This window comes from Rhinatrema bivittatum, chromosome 2 (assembly GCF_901001135.1).
Source record: "Rhinatrema bivittatum chromosome 2, aRhiBiv1.1, whole genome shotgun sequence".
In the NCBI taxonomy this organism is placed as follows: Eukaryota; Metazoa; Chordata; class Amphibia; order Gymnophiona; family Rhinatrematidae; genus Rhinatrema; species Rhinatrema bivittatum.
Genome location: NC_042616.1, coordinates 632,176,106 through 632,200,828, shown reverse-complemented (window position 1 = coordinate 632,200,828; position 24,723 = coordinate 632,176,106). Strand labels below are relative to the sequence as shown.

The 24,723-nt window shown below is 42.0% G+C and overlaps 1 protein-coding gene across 1 annotated transcript in view; it reads left to right on the top strand.

Moving 5' to 3' along the window:
* RB1CC1 (RB1 inducible coiled-coil 1) overlaps window positions 1–24,723 on the top strand; it is a 434,332-nt gene that overhangs the window by 52,515 nt on the left and 357,094 nt on the right. Inside the window, 1 exon segment of the mRNA XM_029591270.1 lies at window positions 8,800–8,926. Within this exon segment, the coding sequence (XP_029447130.1) occupies window positions 8,800–8,926 (127 nt within the window).

Genomic DNA, 24,723 nt, shown 5'->3' with positions numbered 1-24,723 from the left:
TACTGTATTTTTCGCTCCATAAGACACACCTGACCATAAAACGCACCTTGGATTCAGAGGGGGAAAATAAAAATTTAAAAAATTGGTGTGCTAAACCGGCTCTGTTCCCGGGTGTCTGTGTGTCTTATGGAGCAAATTAGGGGAGTGCATAACATTTTTTTTGTCGTCCCCATTTCGTTGTCGTCCCCATTTCGTTTTCGGGTCTGGGGAGGGCCATTTCGTTCCACTCCCCAGATCAGAAAACTTTTTATCGTTCTCTTTCTGTGGGAAAAAAAATACCAACCCCCCCCCCATCCCAACCCTTTAAATTTAATTAACTACAACCCCCGAGCCTCCTGACCCCCCCCCCCCCCAAAGACCTGCCAAAAGTCCCTGGTGTCCAGCGAGGGTCAGGGAGTGATCTCCTGCACTTGGGCCATCTGCTGCCAGTAATCAAAATGGTGCCGCGACCCTTTGCCCTTACTATGTCACAGGGGCTACCGGTGCCATTGGTCGGCCCCTGTGACATTTAAGGCTTGTGAAATCATGAGGTTAATTTTCATATAGTCTATGTATTTGTAAAATACACAGGTGCTTGTAGAATGCTAATTTTCAAGGAAAACGTACTGAAATACAAAGGAAGTGCATACTTTGCACCTATTAATTCTGTCAACAAACAGGGCTGAATTAGCCATGACATGTCATCTCTCTAGCTCCTCTTGTGATTTGACAAGTTTGAATAATTTTGTGTCATTGGCAAATTTGATCACCTCACTTACTCTTCCCATTTTCAGGTTATATATAAATATATTAAAAAGCATCAGTCCCAGAACAGATCCCTGTGTCACTCCACTATTCACCTTTTTCCACTGGGAAAATTTACCATTTAACTGTACTTTCTGTTTTCAGTCTTTTAACTAGTTGCAATCCACAATAGGACGCTGCCCCCTATCCCATGATTTTCTAATTTCCTAAGATGTCTCTCATGAGGAATTTTTTCAAATGTTTTCTGGAAATCCAGATACACTATATCAACTGGCTCACCTTTATCCACATGTTTATTTACACCTTAAAAAAATGTAGCAAATTTGTGAGGCAAGTCTTCCCTTGTCAAACCCAACATGGATTTAGCCTCATTAAACTATGCTTATCTATATATTCAGCAGTTTTATTTTTTATGATAGTTTCTACCATTTTGCTTGGCACAGACATCAATCACTGGTCTATAATTTTCTGGATCACTCCTTGATCCCTTTTTAAAAATTGGCATTACATTGACAACCTTTCAGTCTTCAGGTACCATAGATGATGATATTGATGGTTTACAAATTTCTAATAGCAAGTCTGCAATTTCATTTCTCATTTCTTTCAGCACTCCAGGTGATTTGCTACACTTAAATTTGCCCTAGTACATATTCCAGGTTCACTGAGATTTGTTTCAGTTCCTCTGAATCATCACCTTTGAATACCATTTCTGGTATGGGTATATCTTACATTTTCCTCAGTGAATACTGAAGCAAAGAATTAATTTCATCTCTTTGCTATAGCTTTATCATCCATAAGTGCTCCTTTTACCCCTTGATCATCTAATGGTACAACAGACTCCCTCGCAGAATTTTTACCTTGAATGTACCTGAAAAGGTTTTTAATATGAACTTTTGCTTCCATGGCAAACTTCTTTTCAAATTCTTTCTTTGCCTTCCTTATCAGTGCTTTGCATTTCATACCCCCACCTTTAATGTAGAGAGCAGTGATGGAACTGCATCCAAGTGAAATATCTAGCTTGATTAGTTAGGGGTAGTAGCCGCCGCAATAAGCAAGCTACACCCATGCTTATTTGTTTTACCCAGACTATGTTATACAGCCCTTATTGGTTGTTTTTCCTCTCCCCTGCCGTTGAAGCAGGGAGCTATGCTGGATATGCGTGAAGTATCAGTCTTCTCCCATGCTGTTGAAGCAGAGAGCCATGCTGGATGTGCATCGAAAGTGAAGTATCAGGCACATTTGGTTTGGGGTAGTAACCGCCGTAACAAGCCAGCTACTCCCCGCTTTGTGAGTGCGAACCCTCTTTTCTTCTCCCCTTCCGTTGAAGCAGAGAGCTCTGCTGGATGTGTGAAGTATCAGTTTTTCTTCTCCCCTGCCGTTGAATCAGAGAACTATGCTGTATATGCATTGAAAGTGAAGTATCAGGCTTATTTGATTTGGGGTAGTAACTGCCGTAACAAGCCAGCTACTCCCCTCTTTGTGAGTGTGAATCCTTTTTTCCACATTTCCTCTTGCTGTTGAAGCTTAGAGCGATGTTGGAGTCACAGTAAGCATGTGTATGTTTATTTAATAAGGGTATTGACTCCAGGCAGTAGCCATCATTCTGGCGAGTCACCCACTCTTCATTGGCGGCCTCTTGACTTTATGGATCCACAGTGTTTATCCCACGCCCCTTTGAAGTCCTTCACAGTTCTGGTCTTCTGGGCAGACTGGATGGGCCATTTGGTCTTCTTCTGCCGTCATTTCTATGTTTCTATGTTTATGCCATTTCCTCTTTTCTTCATTTGGATCCTTTTTCCATTTCTTAACAGATGTTCTTTAAGATATTTTAGACTCTCTCAGCTCATCTTTCAACCATGCAGTAGTCGTTTAGCCTTCTTTCCACCTTTTCTGATGCGTGGAATACATCTGTTCTGGGCTTCCAAGATGGTATTTTTAAACAACATCCATGTCTAAGCTAAACTCTTAACCTTTGCAGTTGCTCATTTCAGTTTTTTCTTAACCTTTTTCCTCATTTTATCATAGTCACCTTTTTGAAAGTTAAATGCTGTTGTAGTAGATTTCTTTTTTGTGCTCCCTCCAGCCATTTTTTTCTACCCTGATTGGACAGCCATCATGCCTCCCTTCAGGATTGTTCAGGGCCCCCCCCCCCCCCCCCCTTCCCCAGTTTGCTTATCCCTGACCTAGATAATATCTCTTTTTGTCATGTCTAAATTACACACAATGTGGTAGGCCGAGTATACTTACCAAAAAAGGAAGTTTTCAGCAGGGCCATTTACCTGCATATATATCTTTAAGAATTGCCATCTATACTTTAATTTTGAAGTTAATGCTAAAGCTACAGTAGTGATGCCCAGTCCCAGGTAGTGAAGTAAGCTTTTGTGAATATGCTAATAGTTTACTTTGTATGCATTGGTTTATTTTTTTGTACATTACATGTGAAGGATGTTTGAGGGCTGGGTTATTGTATTCTAGATGAGTCTGTGATTTCACAACTTTGGATGGTGAAGGAAGAACATAAATATTTAGAGCAAGTATAATTGAAATGTATATTTGTTTCTCATTGTATCCTAGTAATCATTGGATCCCATGTGATTAGTCATTGAAAGGACAGTCTTTTAAACACTGAGTTGTCATTCAGTAGCCAGATTGAATTTGAATGGAGTGAAGGCGTAGCCTAGTGGTTAGAGCAGTGAGCTACAATCCAAGAGACCAGAGTTCGAGTCCTGCTGTCACTCCTTGTGACTTTTGGCAAGTCACTTTACCCTGCATTGCCTCTGGTACAAACTTACAGGCCGATACAGTAAGGACGCGTAAGAAAAAGTGCGGCAGTGCCGGGCGCCCGCTCGATTGCCGCGCGCACAATTTGGTTCACATATCGCTCGATTCAGTATTCAAATGAAACGCAAATGCAAGCCGCGTCCAAAGCGCGTCTGTGAAGCGGTAGGCATGCGCAATCCATTTTACTGTATAGAGCAGTATACGGCGCCTATACAGTATCCTGGGTGCTCTGGTACTTGCATTTCAAATGTCATTTTAAATGTCATTCCACCAGGTAAGTTCTTTTCTACAGACCCCCGCTGCCTTGAGCACCAGGCTGGACGACCAAGCCGTGACCTCGGACGTCCGGCTTGGGCGTCCAGCTGGGCGCTCAAGGCAGCGGCGGGAAGGCCCATACAGGAAATCCTATTATTTACTATCTATATTTAAAGTATTTATGCTTCTCATCCTCTAGTTCTTTGGAGGGTCACGGGGAGTCCTAGTTGTTGCTGCTCAAGGCTTAAGGCAGCGGGAGGTCACGGCGTCCGTTCATGGACCTTCCCGCTGCCTTTAGCGCCTGACTGGGCGCCCAAACCACTTGGGCGCCTAAGCGGCTTGGGCGCCCAGCCAGGAGCTCAAGGCAGCGGGAGGTCATGGCGTCCGTTCATGGACAGATTCCTGGGAGAGGGAGAGACGAGACGAAGCTAGAGTGTCTCCTTGAACCAGCGAGATGAGCCGCGACCTCCCACTGTCTGGCTGGGTGCCCAAGCGGCTTGGGCGCCCAGCCAGGCACTCAAGGCAGCGGGAGGTTGCGGCTCATCTTGCTGGTTCAAGGAGACACTCTAGCTTCGTCTAGTCTCTCCCTCCAGGAATCTGTCCATGAACGGACGCCGCGACCTCCCGCTGCCTTAAGCCTTGAGCAGCAACAACTAGGACTCCCCGTGGCCCTCCAAAGAACTAGAGGGTGAGTAGCATAAATTCTTTAAATATAGATAGTAAATAATAGGGTTTCCTGTATTGACCTGGCCAGGCACTTAGGACAGGGTTTAAGTATTTTCACATGAACGGACGCCGCGACCTCCCTGCTAAACTGCTCCGCCACGCTCGGGGAGGAGAAGGGAAGGCTTTCGGGGTTTCCAGCTCCCCTCTCCTCGCGGGGGGGGGGGTTGTCGCCTGCAGAGAAGGTTGAAGGAGGGATCCAGAGGGGGCGAAGATACAGCTCAAGGCAACAGGAAGCTGACTGAACACCACACTAACGCCAGGGTCAGGGTAGGCGGTAAATTTGCAGGTTAAAGACGCAGCAAAATAGCTGGTTAAAAAGGCGATAATCTGGGCGCACATAACTGCATCGGAGGGAATAGCTAATCCGATCATTAACATGTCATTTACATGCCGCGGGGAGAAAGGGTTATGCGTTGATTTCAAGAAGCGGTAAGGACGCGTAAAACCGGATACTGAATCGCGGGTTCACCTTACGCGTCCAAATTGGGCGTCCAAAGTGGGTTAGAAACGGGGTAACTGCGGCCGCGCTTTACTGTATCGGCCTGTTAGATTGTAAGCCCTCTGGGGATAGGGAAATACCTACAGTACCTGAATGTAATCCACTTTGAAGCACTGAAAAAAAAAAAGTGCGAAAAGCGGAATATAAATCTAAATAACCTGTGTAATAGCACTAAATTACTGATTGTTGTAAGACATTCAGTAATGTTTGAAAGTGTTAAAATATCAATTTGTTTTAATCATATGTTTTCAATTAAAGGTCAGTGCACTTGAACTAAGAAAATAATGTGTGTGTTAACACCAAAAGTATAATCAAAACATAAAAATCAGGAAATTCTATCTAAACATAATGTTTACTTTTTGTAGTGCACTAACTGGGAGACCCAATACAGAAATATGGGAGCAAATAAAAAGAAATAAGCAATGAAAAGGAAAATTTGTAGCCTAATACTAGCAGACACAGGTCAATTACATGAGAGTACCACAATAAATCAACACTGTTACAGCTACCTACAAACAGATATAATAAGAATATAATCTTGTTCCTCCTTCAATTAATCCCTCTTATTTTAATTCTTCTCAGTCATGTCCTTGCTGCCCTCGTTGTTGTTTCAAATTCTGGGATGGGGCGATCTGATAGAGACAGTTAAGTAACTTCAAGTTTTGCACACAAAGGAGGCGGACCTCTTTTTCAAAGGAAAAGAGGCTGTAGAATGAGGGCTCATGGGATGAGGGTGAAAGGGGGTAGACTCGGGAGTAATCGAAGGAAATAGTTCTTTACAGAGAGGGCAGTAGATGCATGGAGCAGCTTCACCATGGAGGTGGCGGAGATAAGAACAGTATCTGAATTCAAGAAAGCATGAGACAAACGCACAGAATCACTGAGGGAATGGTAGGGATTGTAAAGCTGAATATTTGGTGTGAACAGGCAGTCTTGGTAGGCCGTATTTGTCTTTTTCTGCTGTCATGTTTCTATGTTTGTTTTTCTGTCTGTCTTTACTAAAATGTAAGCTCCAAGGAGCAGCCTGTCTATAATGTGTGTCTGGAAAGTGCTGCTCATACCTGGTAGCACTATACAAGTAACAATGTGGTCAATGTGCAGTAAGCCGGATAGCAGCAAAGTTATCTGGGTAAAGTTATCTTGATAATTTTAGCCAAATATTCGTGGGATGAATCTTTCACTGAATATACAAAGCTATCAAGGGAAAGTTGTCCTTGTTTCATAATTTTCGCCTAGAGGCCCACTCTGCTTATTATAAGGTAAGTAGTAAAGTTTAGTTGGGAGGGAGTTATAGCCTCCATTGTTTTTTCCTTTTTTTATTTATTTTTTTATTTATTTCTTTTATATACCGACATTCAATCGAGATATCACATCGGTTTCCAGATAACCAAGAGAATAGGGCGTAATCCGCCCTATTTTACATTATAACATGGTAACCAAAAAACAATTATAACATATTATAACAGTAGTACATGGAACAAGAGTTTATAGGATATAACAAAAGGTTATAGGAAATAACATATGTACATGAATGTGTTGTTGATAAAATAAATTTAGGATTAGGGGCTTGTTGGTAAAATAATTTAGGAAAAACGGTGGGGGTGGTGAGGGAAGGGAGGGGAGAAGGTGGGGTGGGAGGAAGTAGTGTAGAACTTGTGTCAATTATACAGTGTAGATATACACTGCTGATTTATATGTTAACTTGAGGAAACTTAAGGAGCTTTAAATTCAGGCATTTAGCTCAATTTTCAAGAGCCTCCAATTTTGGAATAGATCATCAAATTGTCCTGTTCCACTGCTATTTAGGAAGGTCGTGTAGAATCCAGTTGCTGATTTACAGTGTCCAGTTGTAGAAGGAAAGCATCCTGATTTGAAACTTTAAATTTCAAGTCTGACATAAGCCAGGAGTCCCCAAACTAGGGCCTGGCTGCTGGAACTCATTTTCGCAGCCTGTCATGCATTTCCCTCCCGTATCTGAATGTTGGCCATAGAGGAAGCCTTCCCCATTACATTCTCCCCTCCTGCAATGAGCAGCGGTGCTATGAAAGCAGGGCTGGCAATGATTCCCATGCCTCACCAGCAAAGAAGATGACCCATAGTGGACGGTTACTAATCGACTCCTCCAATTACCTTCACAGCTTGGGGGAATGTTGGCGGTTTCAATGGCCACAGCAAACCCAGAGCTGAGAAGTCGCAGTACTGTTGAAGGTGCTGTGCATAGGAGGCAGCCAAAGTGAAGGAAGTGGAGATAAGCTGTGAAGGAGATTTTCTGCAACCTTTTGCTACTCCCGATTATTGCCAGTGAACTCTGGACCAGTCTGATTTTTGGGGCAATTGGCACAGTGTCCATTTCCAACAGTGCTGCTGCAGTGAGGCAGCATCTGTGTGGTGGAGCCTTGCGAGGCTGCAAAATGCCACCAGTTGGAGCCTTCATGGCACATTTGCAGAGATGAATGTGATAGAAAGGTGCATGCTGCAGTTCTTCTTGCATAGAGGCACTCTCAGTGTCACCTCCTTTCTGTTCTTTGCTGTTGTCATTATGTCCATACTGCATTTCCGCTAGGCTGACTGGCCAAAAAGAACATAAAAATTGCCATACTGGGGCAGATCAAGGATCATCAAGCCCTGTATCCAACAAGGGTATCTATTTTAGATATAAGTCCCCTTGTTTTACCAAGTTTAGAGCACAATACTTCAAAAGCTGTTAGGGTTCTCAAGACCTTACCCACCACCATTCTGTTTGACAAAAAAATGTCAGATTGGGATGTACTCAAATCTCTCTTGACAGGCCAAGTTTTTCCACTAGGTCCTCAAAGCTAAGTCTTTTTTAATGTTGCTTTAATTGACCAAAAACGTTTAGGCCCAGTTATCCCCATCTCTGAAAAATAGGAAGAGATATTTCCCCCATTTGCTTAGTTCTACTCCTAGCTGCTTTCTGGAGATGGGTAGCTGCTCCTTCCTTTGCATCTCTAATATAGCCTCTATGGAATGGGTTTTACATGGATAAGCTGACTGCTTTACATAAAGAATCATGATTTGGTGTAAGTCCACTAACTGAGTATAGTATGCCTGAAGTTAATTTTTATATCACAGACTTCACCGTAAAGAAGAAATTTGGTTGGCAGCTGTTATGGAGATTAAGGGGTGGGTGGGGAGATTAGGAGGAAGGGGAGGGGTGGAAATTGAAAACTCCTTGTTAACTGCATGTTTAAAGGTATATATGTACACTTTTCTATGCATTATATTATTGCCTTTGTTGTAGCTGTTTATGATTGGTTCAATAAAAGTTAAATAGAAAAAAAATATATAAGCGTATATGATCATGGTTAATATTAAGATTAATATACCAAAAGAACTGTTGTATCCCATAAAAGTGTATCAACAAAACAAAAAAGGGAATAACAAACATAATACAAACAAAATGGCTTAGTCTCACATATAGAACTCTAAAGAAGGTCTTCAAACTGACACTGATTTGAGAATGTTCATTTTCAAAATAACAATTTTTGCAAGTAAAACTTTAAAAAAAAAAAAAAAAAAAAAAAAAAAAGGGGGGGAGGGAGGACTTTAAAGGATATTTTGCTATTGAAGGTGAATGATTGATTAGTCCGGATGGCCTGTTCTTTGTAGGGCACACCATCTGGCTTGCTGACATCTTCTTTAGAGTTCTATATGTGAGAATAAGCCATTTTGTTAGTATTCTGTTTTTGTTCCCACATTTAAAAAAAAACCCCTTTTGATTTAGTGAGAACTTCATTTCAAAATCTTTGATGTATATGTGCTTTTTTTTTTAGGGTGGCAGACCTTAAACATGCTATTCAGACAAAGTATAAAATTGGCATTCTACACCAGATTTTGGTTGTTAATGGAGGAGAGTGCATGGCACCAGATCGGAGAGTCTGTAGTTACAGCGCAGGAACTGTAAGTACAGTGTTCCACTATAAATATTGAAAGAACCTTGACAATCTCTACAATATTACTGTTCTGTCATTTTGTGTTTCTTTCAAATATCCTTAGGTGCTGTTTGCTAAGTGCTTTATTTTTGAGTTTTAAAACTTTATTGAATGAATGCAACAGTTAAAACACATAGTCATAATACAATGCAAGATTCAAATACAGAAATAATAAGATGAATTATAATTATTAGTTTCCTGCCCCTTAAGGAACAGAATACAAAAGACAGTTTAGTATCCTTCCAATTAGGCCCACATACTAGAGATGCTAATTTTAGCAGACATTAAATTTACAACCAATCCATATATTTTGGAAACACTTTATGACCATAGTTGTTATATCACTTGTTGAATTCTAAAATCATTCCATTCCTATCCTTATATACATTAATGCGACTAACATTGCCTAAGATTTAATCATCAGGACATTCTATAGTATCAAATATGGCACTCGCCTTGGAAAGAAAGGGTTCCCATACCTCGGGCACATTACAATAAAAATCCTTCTCTTGAAATGGAACACATTCTATAGTTTAAACCTGCCACCAAGCAAATATCCTTGGAATGGAAGCTATTTTCTAATGACAGGCTATGTTTTACCTGGCCACTACCTGCATATGTACAACCTGGCTAAGTCGTCTTCCCTTGGATCTAGTAGGGAGACTAGAAGAATAATAAGAGAGTTGGGGGATTTACTAACGAGAATTTCATCTTAATTTATCTTAATGTGAGGACACTCCCACCAAATGTGTGAAAACATTTCTGTGCCCCCCACATTCTCTTCAATACCCAGAATTTAGGAGACCCATATTCTTTAATCTGTCTGGCTTATAGTACCAGTGATTCAACAGTTTATAGCTATTCTCTTGAGCACCCTTTGTAATTCTTTGAAAAATTCTTAGTCAGATTTTCTCTGGGATTGCCTGCCCAATATCTCTTGCCCATCGAAACTTCACCCTCTCCAAAGCAACTACTGTGAGGTTAACTTTATAAATTTTGGAGATTAGTTCTTTACCTTGATTATAAACTTTTGATGCAAGATGATAATCTGTAAGTTCCTCTGCAGGCCAATCCCTACCAGTGGGTTATGCACCTCTACCAGCAGATGGAGATGGAGTAAGAAGCTGACATCGCAGATCCTGACATCAGCTCACCAAATATTCTCTCTTTCCAGCAGATGGTGGACATGCATTTCCTTACTGGGGATTGCCTGTTTAAAAAAACAAAAAAACAAAACAAAGGAGAAATAGAAGAAAACAGAATGATGAGATGATTAATAGCACCGCTTGCCTCCTGAGGTGATACTGTTGGGTCCCTCCCTCAAGCTGAGAGCCGTCAGTCCATTAGCTTTGTTCTGGTGTGGACTTAAAAAAAAATTAGCAGCTGCAGGCCAAGAGCGGCTTGGTGGTGAAGGCTTTCGCCCTCTCCCCTCGTAACCAGGAACCCATTCCTGCTCTCAGCCAGGGAGGGCTGAGCTCAGGTAAAAGTTTTTATTTAAAAAGAAAAAGGTAAGAGAGGAAAAAGAAAATGTAATTATTTTACATATATAGAAACATAGAAGTGACAGCAGAAGAAGACCAACGGCCCATCCAGTCTTCCCAGCAAGCTACGCAGTTTATCCATTTTTTTTCCCCCCCTTTTTCTCCCTCCCTCCCACCCGTCTCTATTGGCTTCCAGCACCCTCCGGCCCCAATTCCCTTCCACCCCTCCACCAATGCAGAGAGCAGCGCCATCCTAGTGAACATCCAGCTCAATCAGGGGTAGCAACCGCCGCAACCAGCAGGCCACACCCCTGCCCCTTACCCACCCCTGTTTTGTTTGCTTGTTTGTTTTTTTTTAATTTTTTGAGATGGCAGCCCTCCATCCTTCCGCTCCGTGAAGGTGGAACACCAACCACTGGCCACTGGCATCCTGCTCCGTGAATGCCTCTGTGGCTACTGCCGCTCCGTGCAGTGTTTTGTTGCTTGAAAGTGGAACACCAACTACTGGCCACTGGCATCCCGCTCCGTGAATGCCTACCTGGTTCTTTTCCTTGGCATTCGGTGTCTTCTGCTCATGTCTCTGGGGAGTTTTGAGTAGTGTGGAGGCAGCTCAAGCACTGCTGGTTGAACAGCCGTTTGGCTAGGCTTCCGTCCTGAGCCCATAGGCCTGAACCTGATGCCCTGAGAGCGAGTCTCTCCTGAAGATGATTCAACCGAAGAAGGGGACACCTTTGTCTCTCCTTTGGCCCCAATCCCCTCAGACAAAGGGGTGGTTCTTTCGTGCAATTTTGTTTGTGACGTCAGCACACGCTTGTGCGCTTTCTTGTGCGCCTACATCTGCATCCCCTGTTGTGTGCGTACGTTTTTGCATATTTGTGAGCGTAGTTAAGCACATTGAGCGCATTTTGTGCACGTGAGTAGCTGTGCGTGTATTTCAGCTCATTTTGTGCATATTGCTAAGCACATAACTGTGCACGTAGTTAAGCTTGTATCTGAGTGCTGCGTGTGCATTGAACGCATAACAACCATGGCTCTGCCGTCAAAGAAGTGCAAGCTCTTAGCCATTTGTGCGACATGCCATATAAGAGCAATACAGCCAGAGCTTTCCACAAGCCTGTGTCAGCACTGCCTGGATGCTCAAGGAGATTTGCCTCCTTATGATTTTGCCGACGATGATCCTTTCCCTTGATTTGAGGGGAGTGGGGCTAAAAGCGAAACAAGGGTGTGACCCCTTCTTTGCTTAATCTGCTCGCTGAGTCATCTTTAGGGGAGACTCACTCTCAGGACATCAGATTTGGGCCTGTGGGGACTGGTCTGGAGCCATCCACCTTTTCCTGGGTGGAATTCTTCCAGGGATTGGAGACCTTTCTATAGGGGCGTCCTTCGGAGTTGGCAATACCTTCTAAATCAAGATCGCATGCTTGAGGTTCCCCTGTGTCTGCTATCACAGGCAAATGCTGTGGTGTTGCACATCCTGATGGTGTTCGAGTTGATGTGGCTCAAGATGACAGTGATGATGACAGTGATGTTGTTCCCCTCTTGAGAAAGGGGAGAGTCTCCCAGATTTAAAGCCACATAGAGATGCGTTGCCTGGTCTGATCTCATAGACTCTGAAGACCATTGGAATGGCTGGGAGTGATTCTTCGGGTGTGCAGAAGGATGACCCCATATTGGTCACTCTACGCTAGACTTCATGTTTCTTTCCCCTTCTGGATACTCTTCAAGAGTTGATTGACCTTGAATGCAGTGCATCAAAGATGACCTTTAAAGGGGGAAGCACCTTGGGTTTATACCCCTTGGATCCACAGGCCAGAGAGCAGATGCACTGATGTGTTCTGTGACTGAGTGAACCACCATAGCAATGGAAGGGAGGGGCAGCTCTGAAGGATACTCAGGATAGGAAGATTGAGGCAATCTTAAGCAAGCCTTTGAGGCCATGGCGATTAATTTGTACGTTGCTTCTTGTTATGCCTTAGTGGCTTGAGCTACCTTACATCTTACGCAAGACTCTGGCAGAGCCATTTTGGTGATAGAATCGGGGACTGTTGTCTTGATTGATGCAGGATGTGACCTGGTTCACCAGCTTCCAGAGGAGTTGCTTCCGTAATAGCGTCTAGATGGCAGCTGTGGCTGCGTAATTGGTCGGCCGACACTATTTCTAAGTCCAATCTCACCAAGCTGCCCTTTATGGATTCCCTTTTGTTTGGCAGTGAGTTGGAAAAGATGGCAAATAGATGGGGGGAAGCCCAGGTCCCTTGTTTGCAGGAGGATAAAAAGCCGGCTTCTCGGCTCTTGCAGGCAAGTAGATGCTCTTGTAACTAGACGATTTCATTCTTATAGGGGAGCTTCTTCTCAGAGATCCCATCATTTTGGTAGGTCTCAGTCCTTTCACCCCAGAAGGCCTTGTAAAGCTGCAGGCTCCAGGAATGGAGCCTCTCAATCTTCTCAATGAAAGTTTGCGGACTCACCTGCTGGAGCAGGAGATAGGCGGCTGTCTATCTCGCTATTATCCAGCAGTGGGTCCAGATCCCATTGGACCAGTGGGTCCTGGAAGTGATTCGGGATGGCTGTGCTATAGAACTTCCTTGCATTCCTCCAGATTCCTTTATAATATCTCCATGCAACTCCCCTCAGAAGAGGATAGGTGTGGATACTACATTAAGAAGACTGCTAGCCCTGAAGGCCGTGATTCCTGTTCCTGAATTGCAGCAAAATATGGGCCGCTATTCTATCTATTTGTTGTACCCATGAAAAATGGGTCCTTTCGGCCCATCCTGGATCTCAAGGGAGTCAGTTATTTGTGAGACACTCATTTCTGAATGGAAACTTTATGCTCCATCATAATGGCAGTACAATCAGGGGAATACCTCAAGTCTCTGGATCTGAAGGATGCATATTCCCATTCACAGGAAATAAACGGTTCCTACGGTTTGCCATTCTGGGTTACCATTACCAGTTTCAGGCCTTGCCCTTCAGGCTGGGCACTTTGTCCAGGACCTTCTCCAAGGTCATGGTGGTGGTAGCAGCATTCTTGTGCAAGGATGACATTCTGGTGCACCTATATCTGGACGACTAGTTGATGTGAACCAAGATTGTGGAAGAAAGTCTCCGGGGTTCTCGCAAGGTAGTCTCCTTACCACAGGAGCTATGCTGGGTGGTGAAAGTAGCTAAGAGCAACTTACAGCTGTCTTAGATGCTAGGGTATCTCAGTGTTCACTTCGATAAGAAGCAGGGCAGAGTGTTTCTACCAGAGAATCGGATTCAAAAGTTGATTGCTCAAGTTCGCACCCTGATAAGTGCTGTTCACCTGACAGTGTGGTCTTATTTACAGGTCTTGGGTTTGATGGCAGCCACATTGGAAGTAATTTCCTTGACAAGAGCTCATATGCAACCTCTTCAGCGTGTGTTGCTTTCCCGCTGGAGCCCACCGTTGTAGGACTATGTGGTGAAACTTCTTCTGCCATTGGAGGTGAGCGCCCAGTTGCATTGGTGGCTACAGGCAGATCATCTCAGGAAGGGAGTGTCCTTGGGGATGCCGGATTGGTTAATGCTCACAACAGATACAAGCTTTTGGAGTGGGGGGGGCTCACTGTCAGGAGTTGATAGTGCAAGGTTGCTGTAATGCCGAGGAGTTTGCAGTGGACCATCAACCGATTGGAAGCTTGGATGGTTCATCTAGCGTACTTGCAATTCACAGAGTATCTAGGGGCTCGGGCAGTCCGGATAATGTCAGACAATGCAATGACGGTGGCCTACATCAATAATCAGGGTGGAATCAAGAATCTGTTCTATTTAGTATCTTTGTAAGCGACATTGCAGAAGGGATAGAAGGTAAAGTTTGTCTATTTGCGTATGATACTAAGATCTGCAACAGAGTGGACACACCTGAAGAAGTAGAGAAAATGAAAAGTGATTTAAGAAAGCTTGAAGACTGGTCAAGGATTTGACATCTGGAATTCAGTGCCCAGAAATGCAGAGTCATGCATCTGTGGTGAGATAATTCAAAAGAGCTGTATGTGATGGGCAGTGAAAGACTAATGTGTACAGTCTGGGAGAGGGACCTTGGTATGATAATGTCTGGTGATCTGAAGGCAGAAAATCAATATGATAAGGCGATAGCTAAAGCCAGAAGAATGCTGGGCTGCATAGAGAGAAGAATAACCAGTAAGAAAAAGAAGTGATAATGCCCTTGTACAGGTTCTCGGTGAGGCCTTACCTGGAGTACTGCGTTCAGTACTGGAGCCTGTATCTCAAAAAGGATAAAGACAGGATAGAGGCAGTCCAAAGAAGAGTGATAAAAATGATGTGGGGTTAACATTGGGAAAACTTATGAGAAGAGGCTGAAGGATCTGAATGTGTATACCCTGGAAGAGAAGGGATACAGGGGATATATGATACAGATCTTCAGATACCTGAAAAGTTTTAATGATGCACAATCTTCAAACATTTTCCATTGGAATGAAATCAGTAGAACTAGGAGTCATGAAATGAAACTCCAGGGAGGATGACTCAGAACCAATATCAGGAAATATTTCTTGACAGAGAGGATGGTGAATGCCTGGAATGCCCTTCTGGAGGAGATGATGAAGATTAAAAAAATGAAGGAATTCAAAGGGTAATGGGATAAACACTGTGGATCCCTAAAGACTAGAGGATGGAAATGAAGAAAAGAATGCATGGGGGTAACTTGCTGGCATGGTGATTGCTACTCTTAACAAAATAAGCATTGATACTGTTAATGGAACTCCATTATTGCTCTCTGCTTCAATGGCAGTGGGAAAAGGGGACTTGGATTCAGATAGCGACCAACAAGGGCCCCGATTTTTACAGTTTGGGGAACAAAAAAGCATAGGGGTAACTTGCTGATCTGACTTTTACTACCCTTAACCAATAAGCCTGATACTTTTGATACATCTCCAACATTGCTTTCTGCTTCCATGGCAAGGGTAATGGGAAATTGGATTCAAACAGCATCCAACAGGATGTGAGCCAAGATGGCTGCTGCATTACATTAGTGTTCTCGAGCTGCTCCAGAAGGCTTCCCTTTTTTTCCTTGCTTCTGAGAACTTTATTTCAATTTTCCTCAACATGGGGAACTGCAAAGGAGCCATTTGACAGGGCAAGATGGCTGAGTTGCTGGTGGCCCTTCGTCAAACCATCATTCTCGAGCATGCCTTTTTACTCCAGCTGCGGTGACCAATGCTAGCATGGCTGGATCTTGGCATGCCAGCCCGCCAGCAGCGGAAGTTTCACTTAGTCCTGACTGCCGTTCCATGCCATGTCCTCACTCCAGAGCCGCCACTCTTCCCAACGCTCTTCTCGAAGCCATTGGATCTTTTGATGGCTCTATTCTATCTTCTGGCGCCATTTTTCCTGCATTAATGACGTCGAGTCAGCGTTGGAACTTAACAGGATAATTGATGGAGCCCTGGGAGGCGCAGGTTGTTGCAGAGGGGGTCGGTTCCTTTCCTCGGTTCGCCGGCTGGATGAAATGGATCAGATTTGAGAAATCTTAATTCATCTATCAAGGCTTCTGATTTGGTACTGAATGAATCTCCTACTTTTGTTAAACCCATAGTCTTTGGACTGTCATGATGTCAGTTAATTGGTTTCATCTTTAGTTTCTTTGACTACTGATTTGCACAACGAGTTTCAAGCTCATGAGCTTTGTATTAGCTCTTTGGAGAAGAAGGTGTCCGATGGAGAAACATCCCTTGCAAAAGTTCAAGATGTCCAGCAAAACATCATTAAGAACCTATCTTCTACCTCTCATAGAATTGAGAATATTGAGAAGTCTCTCAGATTTCAGAATTTGAGAATACTCAATTTCCCACGAATTCCCTTGAATACACCATTAGATCTTTTTGCTTCATATTTGAAAGACGTTTTGCTAATTCCAGAGAATGTTCTTTCTCCTAGTGAGAAGATTTATTTTCTTCCAGCTTCTAAACCAGGAGATAATATCTTGACAGAAGTTCCCTCTAATTTAACTGATTGCTTGGAAAAATCAGATGATGGGAATGTTGTGGATCGTGCTACTCTTTTGATTTCATTTCTATTTTCGTAAAAAGGATGTTTTGTTTAAAGGTCAAAAGGTTTGGATTTTTCCTGACATATCCAGAGTAACGCAAGAACGTAGAAAGAAATTTTTAGCTATGAAAGCTGTAGTTCTAGTTTTAGGAGCTTCATGTATCGTATGTTATCCTTTTAATGTGTGATAACTCTTGATTCTTCTAGATATATCATTTTTGATCCTATCCAGTTAAAGAGCTTTTTGGAAGCCAGGCTCGAGGTTTTAGTACCTCCCATGTCTGCAAATATGAATACTTCTTGATGGGGGTAATGTTTGCTATGCTTTTTCCATCCTTACTTTAAGAAATTTGAATAGTAGTATTAGCCTTCCCCCCTCTTAATTGTTGGGATCTAATTTTGGCAACTTATACTAATATATAATTTCCTCATTGTTTTTTTCCTTTCTTCGGATTATTGTATAATGCCTATTTTTCTTTTTCAAATATCCTTTTTGTATATTTGATTAGAAAATTATAAATAGTTAAAATAAATAAATAAAAAGAAATATATATATATATATATATATATAGCATCCAACGAGGGTCCTGACTTCTGACTTTTACGGTCTGGGAAACTGATAAGCATGGGGGTAACCTGTACAGTGCGGCAAATGCTAGCATAAACTTGCTAGGCAGACTAGGTGGAACATTTGGGCCTTTTCTGCTGTCATTTCTATGTTTCTCTGTTTCAACAGGTGTCAGAGGAGATGGATGTACTCGTGTTAAAGGGTGGAGCAATATCTATTAGGCATATCCAGCTATCATATTGCTGGAAAGGACAATGTCAGAGCCGACTTTCACAGCAGGAGGAACTTTGACTCAGGAGACTGGGAGCTAGCGGACGAAGCCTTTCAGTTCATTGTGGAGCGCTGGGGCCACCCGTACCTAGAATTGCTGGTGACCTCCGACAATACAAAAATTTCATGGTTTTTCAGTCGCAGACAGAACCCAAAAGGGCTGGACATCGATGCTCTTGTTCAGGTGCGGCCAAGGTGCAGCCTGCTGTATTGCTTCCTGCCCTGGCCTCTGATAGGCAGGATTATTCGGAAGATTGCAGTCAAGTCAACTCAGTCTTTTTAGTGGCTCCAGACTGGCTCCGGGGTCCGCGGTATGTCGATATGCAGAGATTGCTGGTGAGCAGTCCTCTTAGGCTACTGCCTCAAAAAGATCTGTTATAGCAGGGACCCATTCTACATGACAATCGAAGTTGATTTTGTCTTACAGTTTGGCCATTGAGAGGGCTAGGTTGTTGAAACATAGTTATTCGCCTGCCGTGATTTCCACTTTGCTTTGGGCTAGGAAATTTTCTACATCTCTGGCTTATATTAGAATTTAGAGAGTTTTTGAGGCCTGGTGTATTGAGTGAGCTTCTCAGTCTCTCAAGGTGGATATTCCCTTAATTTTGGAATTCTTACATAATGGATTGTGTATAGGTCTGGCCCTTAGAACCTTGAAGGTTCAAGTGGTAGTCCTCACTTGTTATAGGGGGCAAGTCAATGGGTGGGCCTTTGTCTTCCCATCCCAACATGTCCTGATTCTTGAAGAGAGTTAAGCATCTTTGTTCTCCTTTGCGGCTTCTGGTGCCTCTGTGGGACCTTAATCTGGTCCTGGAATTCTTGGCTGGTCTGACCTTTCGGCTGCTGTGTGGTCTTTCCTTGAGGCTGCTTACCTTGAAGACCGTTTTTCTGTTGAAAATCTGTTCAGCACATCAGGTTTCCGAATTGCAGGCTCTTTCTTGCCGTGAGCCTTTCTCCGTATGACTCCGTGCGCAGTACAGCTTCAGACTGTGCTCTCTTTTTTTTTTTTTTTGCCAAAAGTGGTTTTGGAGTTTCAATCAAATTAGTCCATTTCCCTGCTTACCTGGGAGAGGGACAGAGATGAAAATATCGTATCGTTTTTTGTGTACCTTGGACGTCAAGTGACATTTGCTGCGGTAGTTTGATCACCTGTTTCTGCTCCATGGTGACAGAAAACAGGGTATTTCGGTGATGTGGGCAACTATAGCCCGTTGGGTTAAGGAGGTAACTATGGCCACCTATGTGCCTGCAGAGATTTCTTTGCCGAAGCAGATTAGACCGCATATCACGAGGGCTCAGTCGATATCGTAGGCAGAACTTTGATTATTGTTGCCTGTAAAGGTTTGCCGAGCGGCGACATGGTCATTATTGCACACTTTTTTTGAAGTCTTACCGCTTGGGAGGATGTTACGTTTGTGCAGTCAGTATTGTTTGGATTGGGGGCAGCCTCCCACCCTGTTCGGGAGTAACTTTGGTACATACTACTGGTGGGGATTGGGCTGCCTGAATGCAGAGGAAGGAGAAATTACTACTTACATGATAATTTCCTTTCCTCTAATGAGAGCAAGCCGATCCCCGACCTGCCCTTGGCTGACAAAATGATAAGGGGCATGGAACGGCTCCCCTATGAGGAAAGGCTAAAGAGGTTGGGGCTGTTCAGTTTGGAGAAGAGACATCTGAGGGGGAATATGATTGAGGTTTACAAAATCATTAAAGGACTTGAATAGGTTTATGTAAATCGGTTATTTACTCTCCAAGATAAAAGAAGGACTAGGGGACACTCCATGAAGTTAGCAAATAGCTCTTTTAAAACAAATCAAAGAAAATTCTTTTTCACTCAGTGCATAGTTAAGATGTAAAATTCATTGCAAGAGGATGTAGTTACAGCATTTAGTGTAAACTGGGTTTAAAAAAGGTTTGGATAAGTTCCTAGAGGAAAAATCCATAAACTGCTATTAATCATTAAAGAATACTAGCTTGAGATCTATTTAATGTTTGGGTAAATGCTAGGTACTTGTGACTTGGATTTGCCACTGTTGGAAACAGGATGCTGGGCTTGATGGACCCTTGGTCTGACCCAGTATGGCAGATCTTATGTTCTTATGTACCTTTCGTTCGCCTTTCAGTGCAGACATTGCAGAGTGTTGTTCCTGCTATTCCTTTAAAGACTGGAAAGTGGCTTAACCAACCCCTCTGTTTAGTAAATGAGTTTATTCTATTGGCTGAGCTCAGTGTTATATATTGGTTGGAACATGAATGGTTGATTTTTAATAATCATTTTTGAGTTTATTCAGTTTGTCCACAGTTTGGCTTTTCCAGAGGATACTGGTGGGCTAATGTCAGGGCAGGACTGTGACATCCGCTTCTTATTGTGTCTCCATCTGCTGGCAGAGGTGCATAACCCACTGGTGGAGCTTGACCTGCCTCATTAGAGGAAAGGAAATTACCGGGTAAGTAGTAATTTCTCTTTCTGTAGCATAAGACTTTTTAACCAAAGTTTTAGTGAGTAGTCCCTTCAGTTGTAAGTATTTAAAAATTGGAAAGAGAGACAATTTCTCTCTCCTTGTTAGTTGCTGAATAGTAAAAACTTTCCATCCTCGAAAAACTGGCCCACTTTTGAAAAAAAACAAAAAACAAACCACTCACATGCCAAATAGGGATGTTCCCTTTCCTATAATGTTCTGGGAATTCTAAGTTGTTCCATAAACGGGAGAATGGAGTTGGGACCAATGACACCATCTTTCTCCCTAGCACTCCCTTCCAGGTATCCAAAAGAACACCCATGAAGGGGTGCTGATGCCGTATTTTAATATGAGCTTTTTGTTGACACCCAAGAAAATACCTATAGTCCTTTTTCCTAGCCCAGTCCTTTTCTAAGTTTGCCCATTATTGTCTTCTGGACCTCTAGGCTAATAAACAATTCTTTTTAAATGTATCACCTCCATCCCCCCCTGATCTCTGTGATGGGACAGAATATTCAACAAAACTCTTGCGTATTTTGCCAAGTCATATAATTTTAGATATCGCTGACCTCAACATTGAGAAAAAAGTGTTTGGAATTTTAATTGGCAGCATATAAAAAAGAAATAGGATTCTTGGTGGAATATTAATTTTTATGGTAGCTATCCTGCCCAACCATGAAATAAAGTCCCGGACTGTCAAATCCTGTCTAATCTTCTGCAGGAAGAGTATGAATTCAGTAAATATTAATTATCAGTGTTCCCAAAGATGTAGATCCATAGATACCTTACACATCTGCAAGCCCACTTAAAGGGAAAATGCCTTAATTAACATTTCAGACTTAATTTTGGACCTAACTTTATCACTAAAACTTCTGTTTTATTGTAATAATATTGTAACCCAATATAATACTATGTGCAACAATTATCTGTATTATGACTCACAGTGAATTAACTGGGTCTCTTAAACATTGTAGAATATTGTCCACAATAAAGGCTATTTTATTTTCGACTCCCTTCACAATAGGCTATCCCCTTAATGTCCTTATTTACTCTAATCTTAGAAGCTAGAGAGTCTAGAGTCTGCGCAAAGAGCAGTGGAGAAAGTGGACAGCCTTGCTGAGTTCCTATACCTAAGTGAAATGCTTAGATGAGCATCCTTTTACCCTTGCCTGTGCTTTTGGATCTTGATAGGGTCTTTTGACTCATTACAGAAAACTTGTCCCAGATCCTAATTTTTCTAAAATAAGAATCCCTAAGCCATACAATCAGAAGATTTCTCAGCATCTAAATTGTAATTTTTGGTCATGTGGATCAGATCTATTATTCTTACGATGTCTACACCCTGTCACTTCACTATGAAACCAGTTTGATCCCTGTGAATTGGCTGAGGGATGATGCCTATAAGCATATTAGCTAAAATTTTTTATACGATTTTGACATTATTTAGTAATGAGATGGGTCTATAAGAAACAAATAGTTTAGGATTTTTACCTTTGCCAATGCCATCAACACTGAGTTTAGGAGTTGGTCTCCTGACAACACATCTTTGAAAACCTATGCTAGCTTAGCAGATAAAATATTAGAGTAAGACCTGTAAAATGCCAACTTGAAACCATCATTCCCCAGGCTTTTCCCCATACTTAATGATTTTATCACACATTCCACATCTAAGGAAGAAATCCTTTTATCTAAAGATTCTTCATCTTCTTTATTCAGTTTATTAAAAGTTATTTTTTTTCAAGAAGTCATCCACAGCATGATGTTGGTAAGATGTAACCGAAGAATACAAGCTCTTATAATATATTTCAAAAATCTCACAAATATATCCTCATTTTTTTGTAACTACTGAGCCACTTAATTCAGCAAAGTCCGTGAGGAGCTAACCCTTCAGGCAGCCATCTTTCTTGGGCTCACGAGCACTCCTCCCCCTGAGTTTACCTTTATATTCTTGGCCTAGCATGCCATAACCAAAGGTTCAGATGAGGATTCAATAGGGATCTCCTCCGATCTACTTCCAGAACTCCCAGCTCATGCTTTCCCTCCGGATGACCTCTCCTATTTAAGATTTGGCATGCCCAGCATTAATGTGCTTAAGGACAAAGCTCCTCGCTCAGAGATCATGAGTTTGCTATAGATTTTGGATATACTGTTGGAACCTGTAGCCCTTCTGACTCATGCCATTTTAGATACTGTACAGATAAAAATGTGGGAAACGCCCATTTCTGGTATAACAGCGGCCAGAAAACCGGAACTCATGTACAGGATGCAGAAGTCTCCAGGTTATGGAGTGGTTCAGCTCCTGCACCAATCTGTGGTGGTGGAATCAGCCCTTAAAAAGGCTAAGAAGATGAGACTTCACTTCTCCATGAACGAATCACGGCTTATAGATAATTTTGGAAAGATGTTTCAGGGTTCAATGCTAATAACCCATAGTACCCAACACCAGTTTTATATATTCCAGTATATTTGTGATGCTATAGAAACACTTTCTTGTTTTTCGTTTATGAATCCTTTGATTCTGTTGTATGAACGTTGGCAGTCTTGATAGGGACATATTGCATGACCTAGCTTTGGGCTAGCAGCATCCGGGAAGATGTGCACAATAGTCTTCTTGACCTCCATGCCTAAGACACAACCTTTTTGGAGAAAAGCTGAGGGAAAGATTTTCTCAAATTAAAGACCAAAATGTTACAGTCCAGTCCATCTCCACGGCGCCTGACCATCCAAGAACAACCTGACAGGAGACCATCCAAGAACAACCTGACAGGAGACCTTATTATAAAGGATGTCCTTAACAGTCCTTTCGCACACGTAGGTTTAAAAATCCGGCCCATTATGAACAGGAAAAATAAGGAGCTAAAACAAAGGAAGAAACATTCAAAGTTATGAGCTTCATATTCAGCATTCAGTTAGGTAGCTATCTTGAGTCCCCCTAGTACCATGGCTGTTTTAAATGATAGATTGCAAATCACCAGAAACAAGTCTGCAGTTTCATGTTTGAGTTGCTTGAGAATTCTGGGGTGAATGCTCTCTGGTCCTGGTGACTTGTTGTTCTTCAGTATTTCTGACGGCAAGTTCCAAACAACGGTATATAAAAGTTTATAAATAAATAAAATAAATAAATGTATTATCCTCCAGTTTCACAGAGATTTTGTTTAGTCACTTAGTTATCACCATCAAAAACTCTTTCCACTGTAGATATGACCCCATCCTCCTCCTCAATAAAGACAGGCAAAGAATTCATTATTATTATTATTATTTTTTTTTTTTGCTATTTCCTTGTCCTTAATGAACACCCCTTTTAAACTCTCGGTCATCTAGTGCCCAACTGATTCCTTCACAGGCTTTTTGCTTCTAATGTACATGGAAAAAGTGTTTACTTGTTTTCACCTCTATGGCAAATTTTGTTTTAAATTCTCTCTTGGCTTGCTTAATTTTTTACATCTAACTTGCCACAGCTTATGCTTTTCCCTATTTTCTCATTAGGGTCTACTTTCCATTTTTTGTCTGATCCTCTTTTGACTTTAATTGCCTCTTAAATCTCACTGGGGAAGGGCGTAGAGTATTTAGAGGGGTGACCTCTGCCTTATGGTTAGTGCTTCTGAATTTCAGGGATTTTCATTTGGCCACTGGCCCAAGAGGAGCCACAGACAGCATTACTTTTACCCACTGACTTTTGTAGTTACAATCACAGGCACTGCTGTACTGCAGCAAGCATTGGCAGCTTTGAACTCCCTGTAGACTCCATGGACTGTTAAAATTAAATCCCCAAAAACCAGAGACCCTAGATTTGATGTAGTATTACTGAACTCCTGGGAGAATTCTGCACCAGAAACTTAAAGTTTGCATTTTTGAATACAAACCTTTTTCTGCTTTGAAGTTTAAATGAATTATATTATATTATTTTGATAAATAAAGTATGCAGAATTTTTACATTTTGTGGGTGGAATTTTAAAATTTTATGCACAGTATTCCTCCAAGTATAAGAAGATGGAAGGCTACAGCAGTGGATCAGCAGCATCAGATTAACAAGGGGGGGAGGAAGGAAGAGAGTGCTAGGGTTGGGGAGATGAGGGAGAATGGTACATAGTATGGAAAATAAAATGAGGACCCTTCCACAAAAATATGCCCAGTTTAAGCAGCTGTGTTGACATCCTGCTCTCCTTGGAGAACACCTGTTACAGTCAAGCAACTCGTTTTCCTCACTTGTTACAAAAAAAAAATGTTGTTTCCATGTATTGGACATGCAGCATACACACAAAACAGTTGAATTACAACCATTATGAAACTTGTGAGTAATAGCAAAATATGACCATTCCCACATAATTATGAATTCCTTTACCTGGGGAAGCTGGGTTTGGAACTGATGCTGGATTTTTGGGTATGTGGAAAGACATACATTGCTGCTGTTCATAAGTTTTAACTAGTGCTTATTTCAACCCTTTGTGTGTATAATCACCCCTAAAATAATTTTCCTATAGCTATAAATAGGTCTCGATCAACCACCCCTCTGCAGACACATCCCCACCATCAGTTCTTTTTTTTTTTTTAATCACTCTTTACAGCTTTTAAAACAAACACTGCCTAATCACCTTTGCACTCAAATCTGCCATTTACTTATATGTTTAGACATCATCCCTGCATCATGCATATAGGGAAAAATAACCCATACTATAATTACACAATGTTGGGTTCCATATTAGGTGCTACAACCCAAGAAAGAGATCTAGGTGTCATAGTGGATAACACATTGAAATCGTCGGTGCAGTGTGCTGCGGCAGTCAAAAAAGCAAATAGAATGTTGGGAATTATTAGAAAGGGAATGGTGAATAAAACGGAAAATGTCATAATGCCTCTGTATCGCTCCATGGTGAAGACCGCACCTTGAATACTGTGTACAATTCTGGTCGCCGCATCTCAAAAAAGATATAATTGCGATGGAGAAGGTACAGAG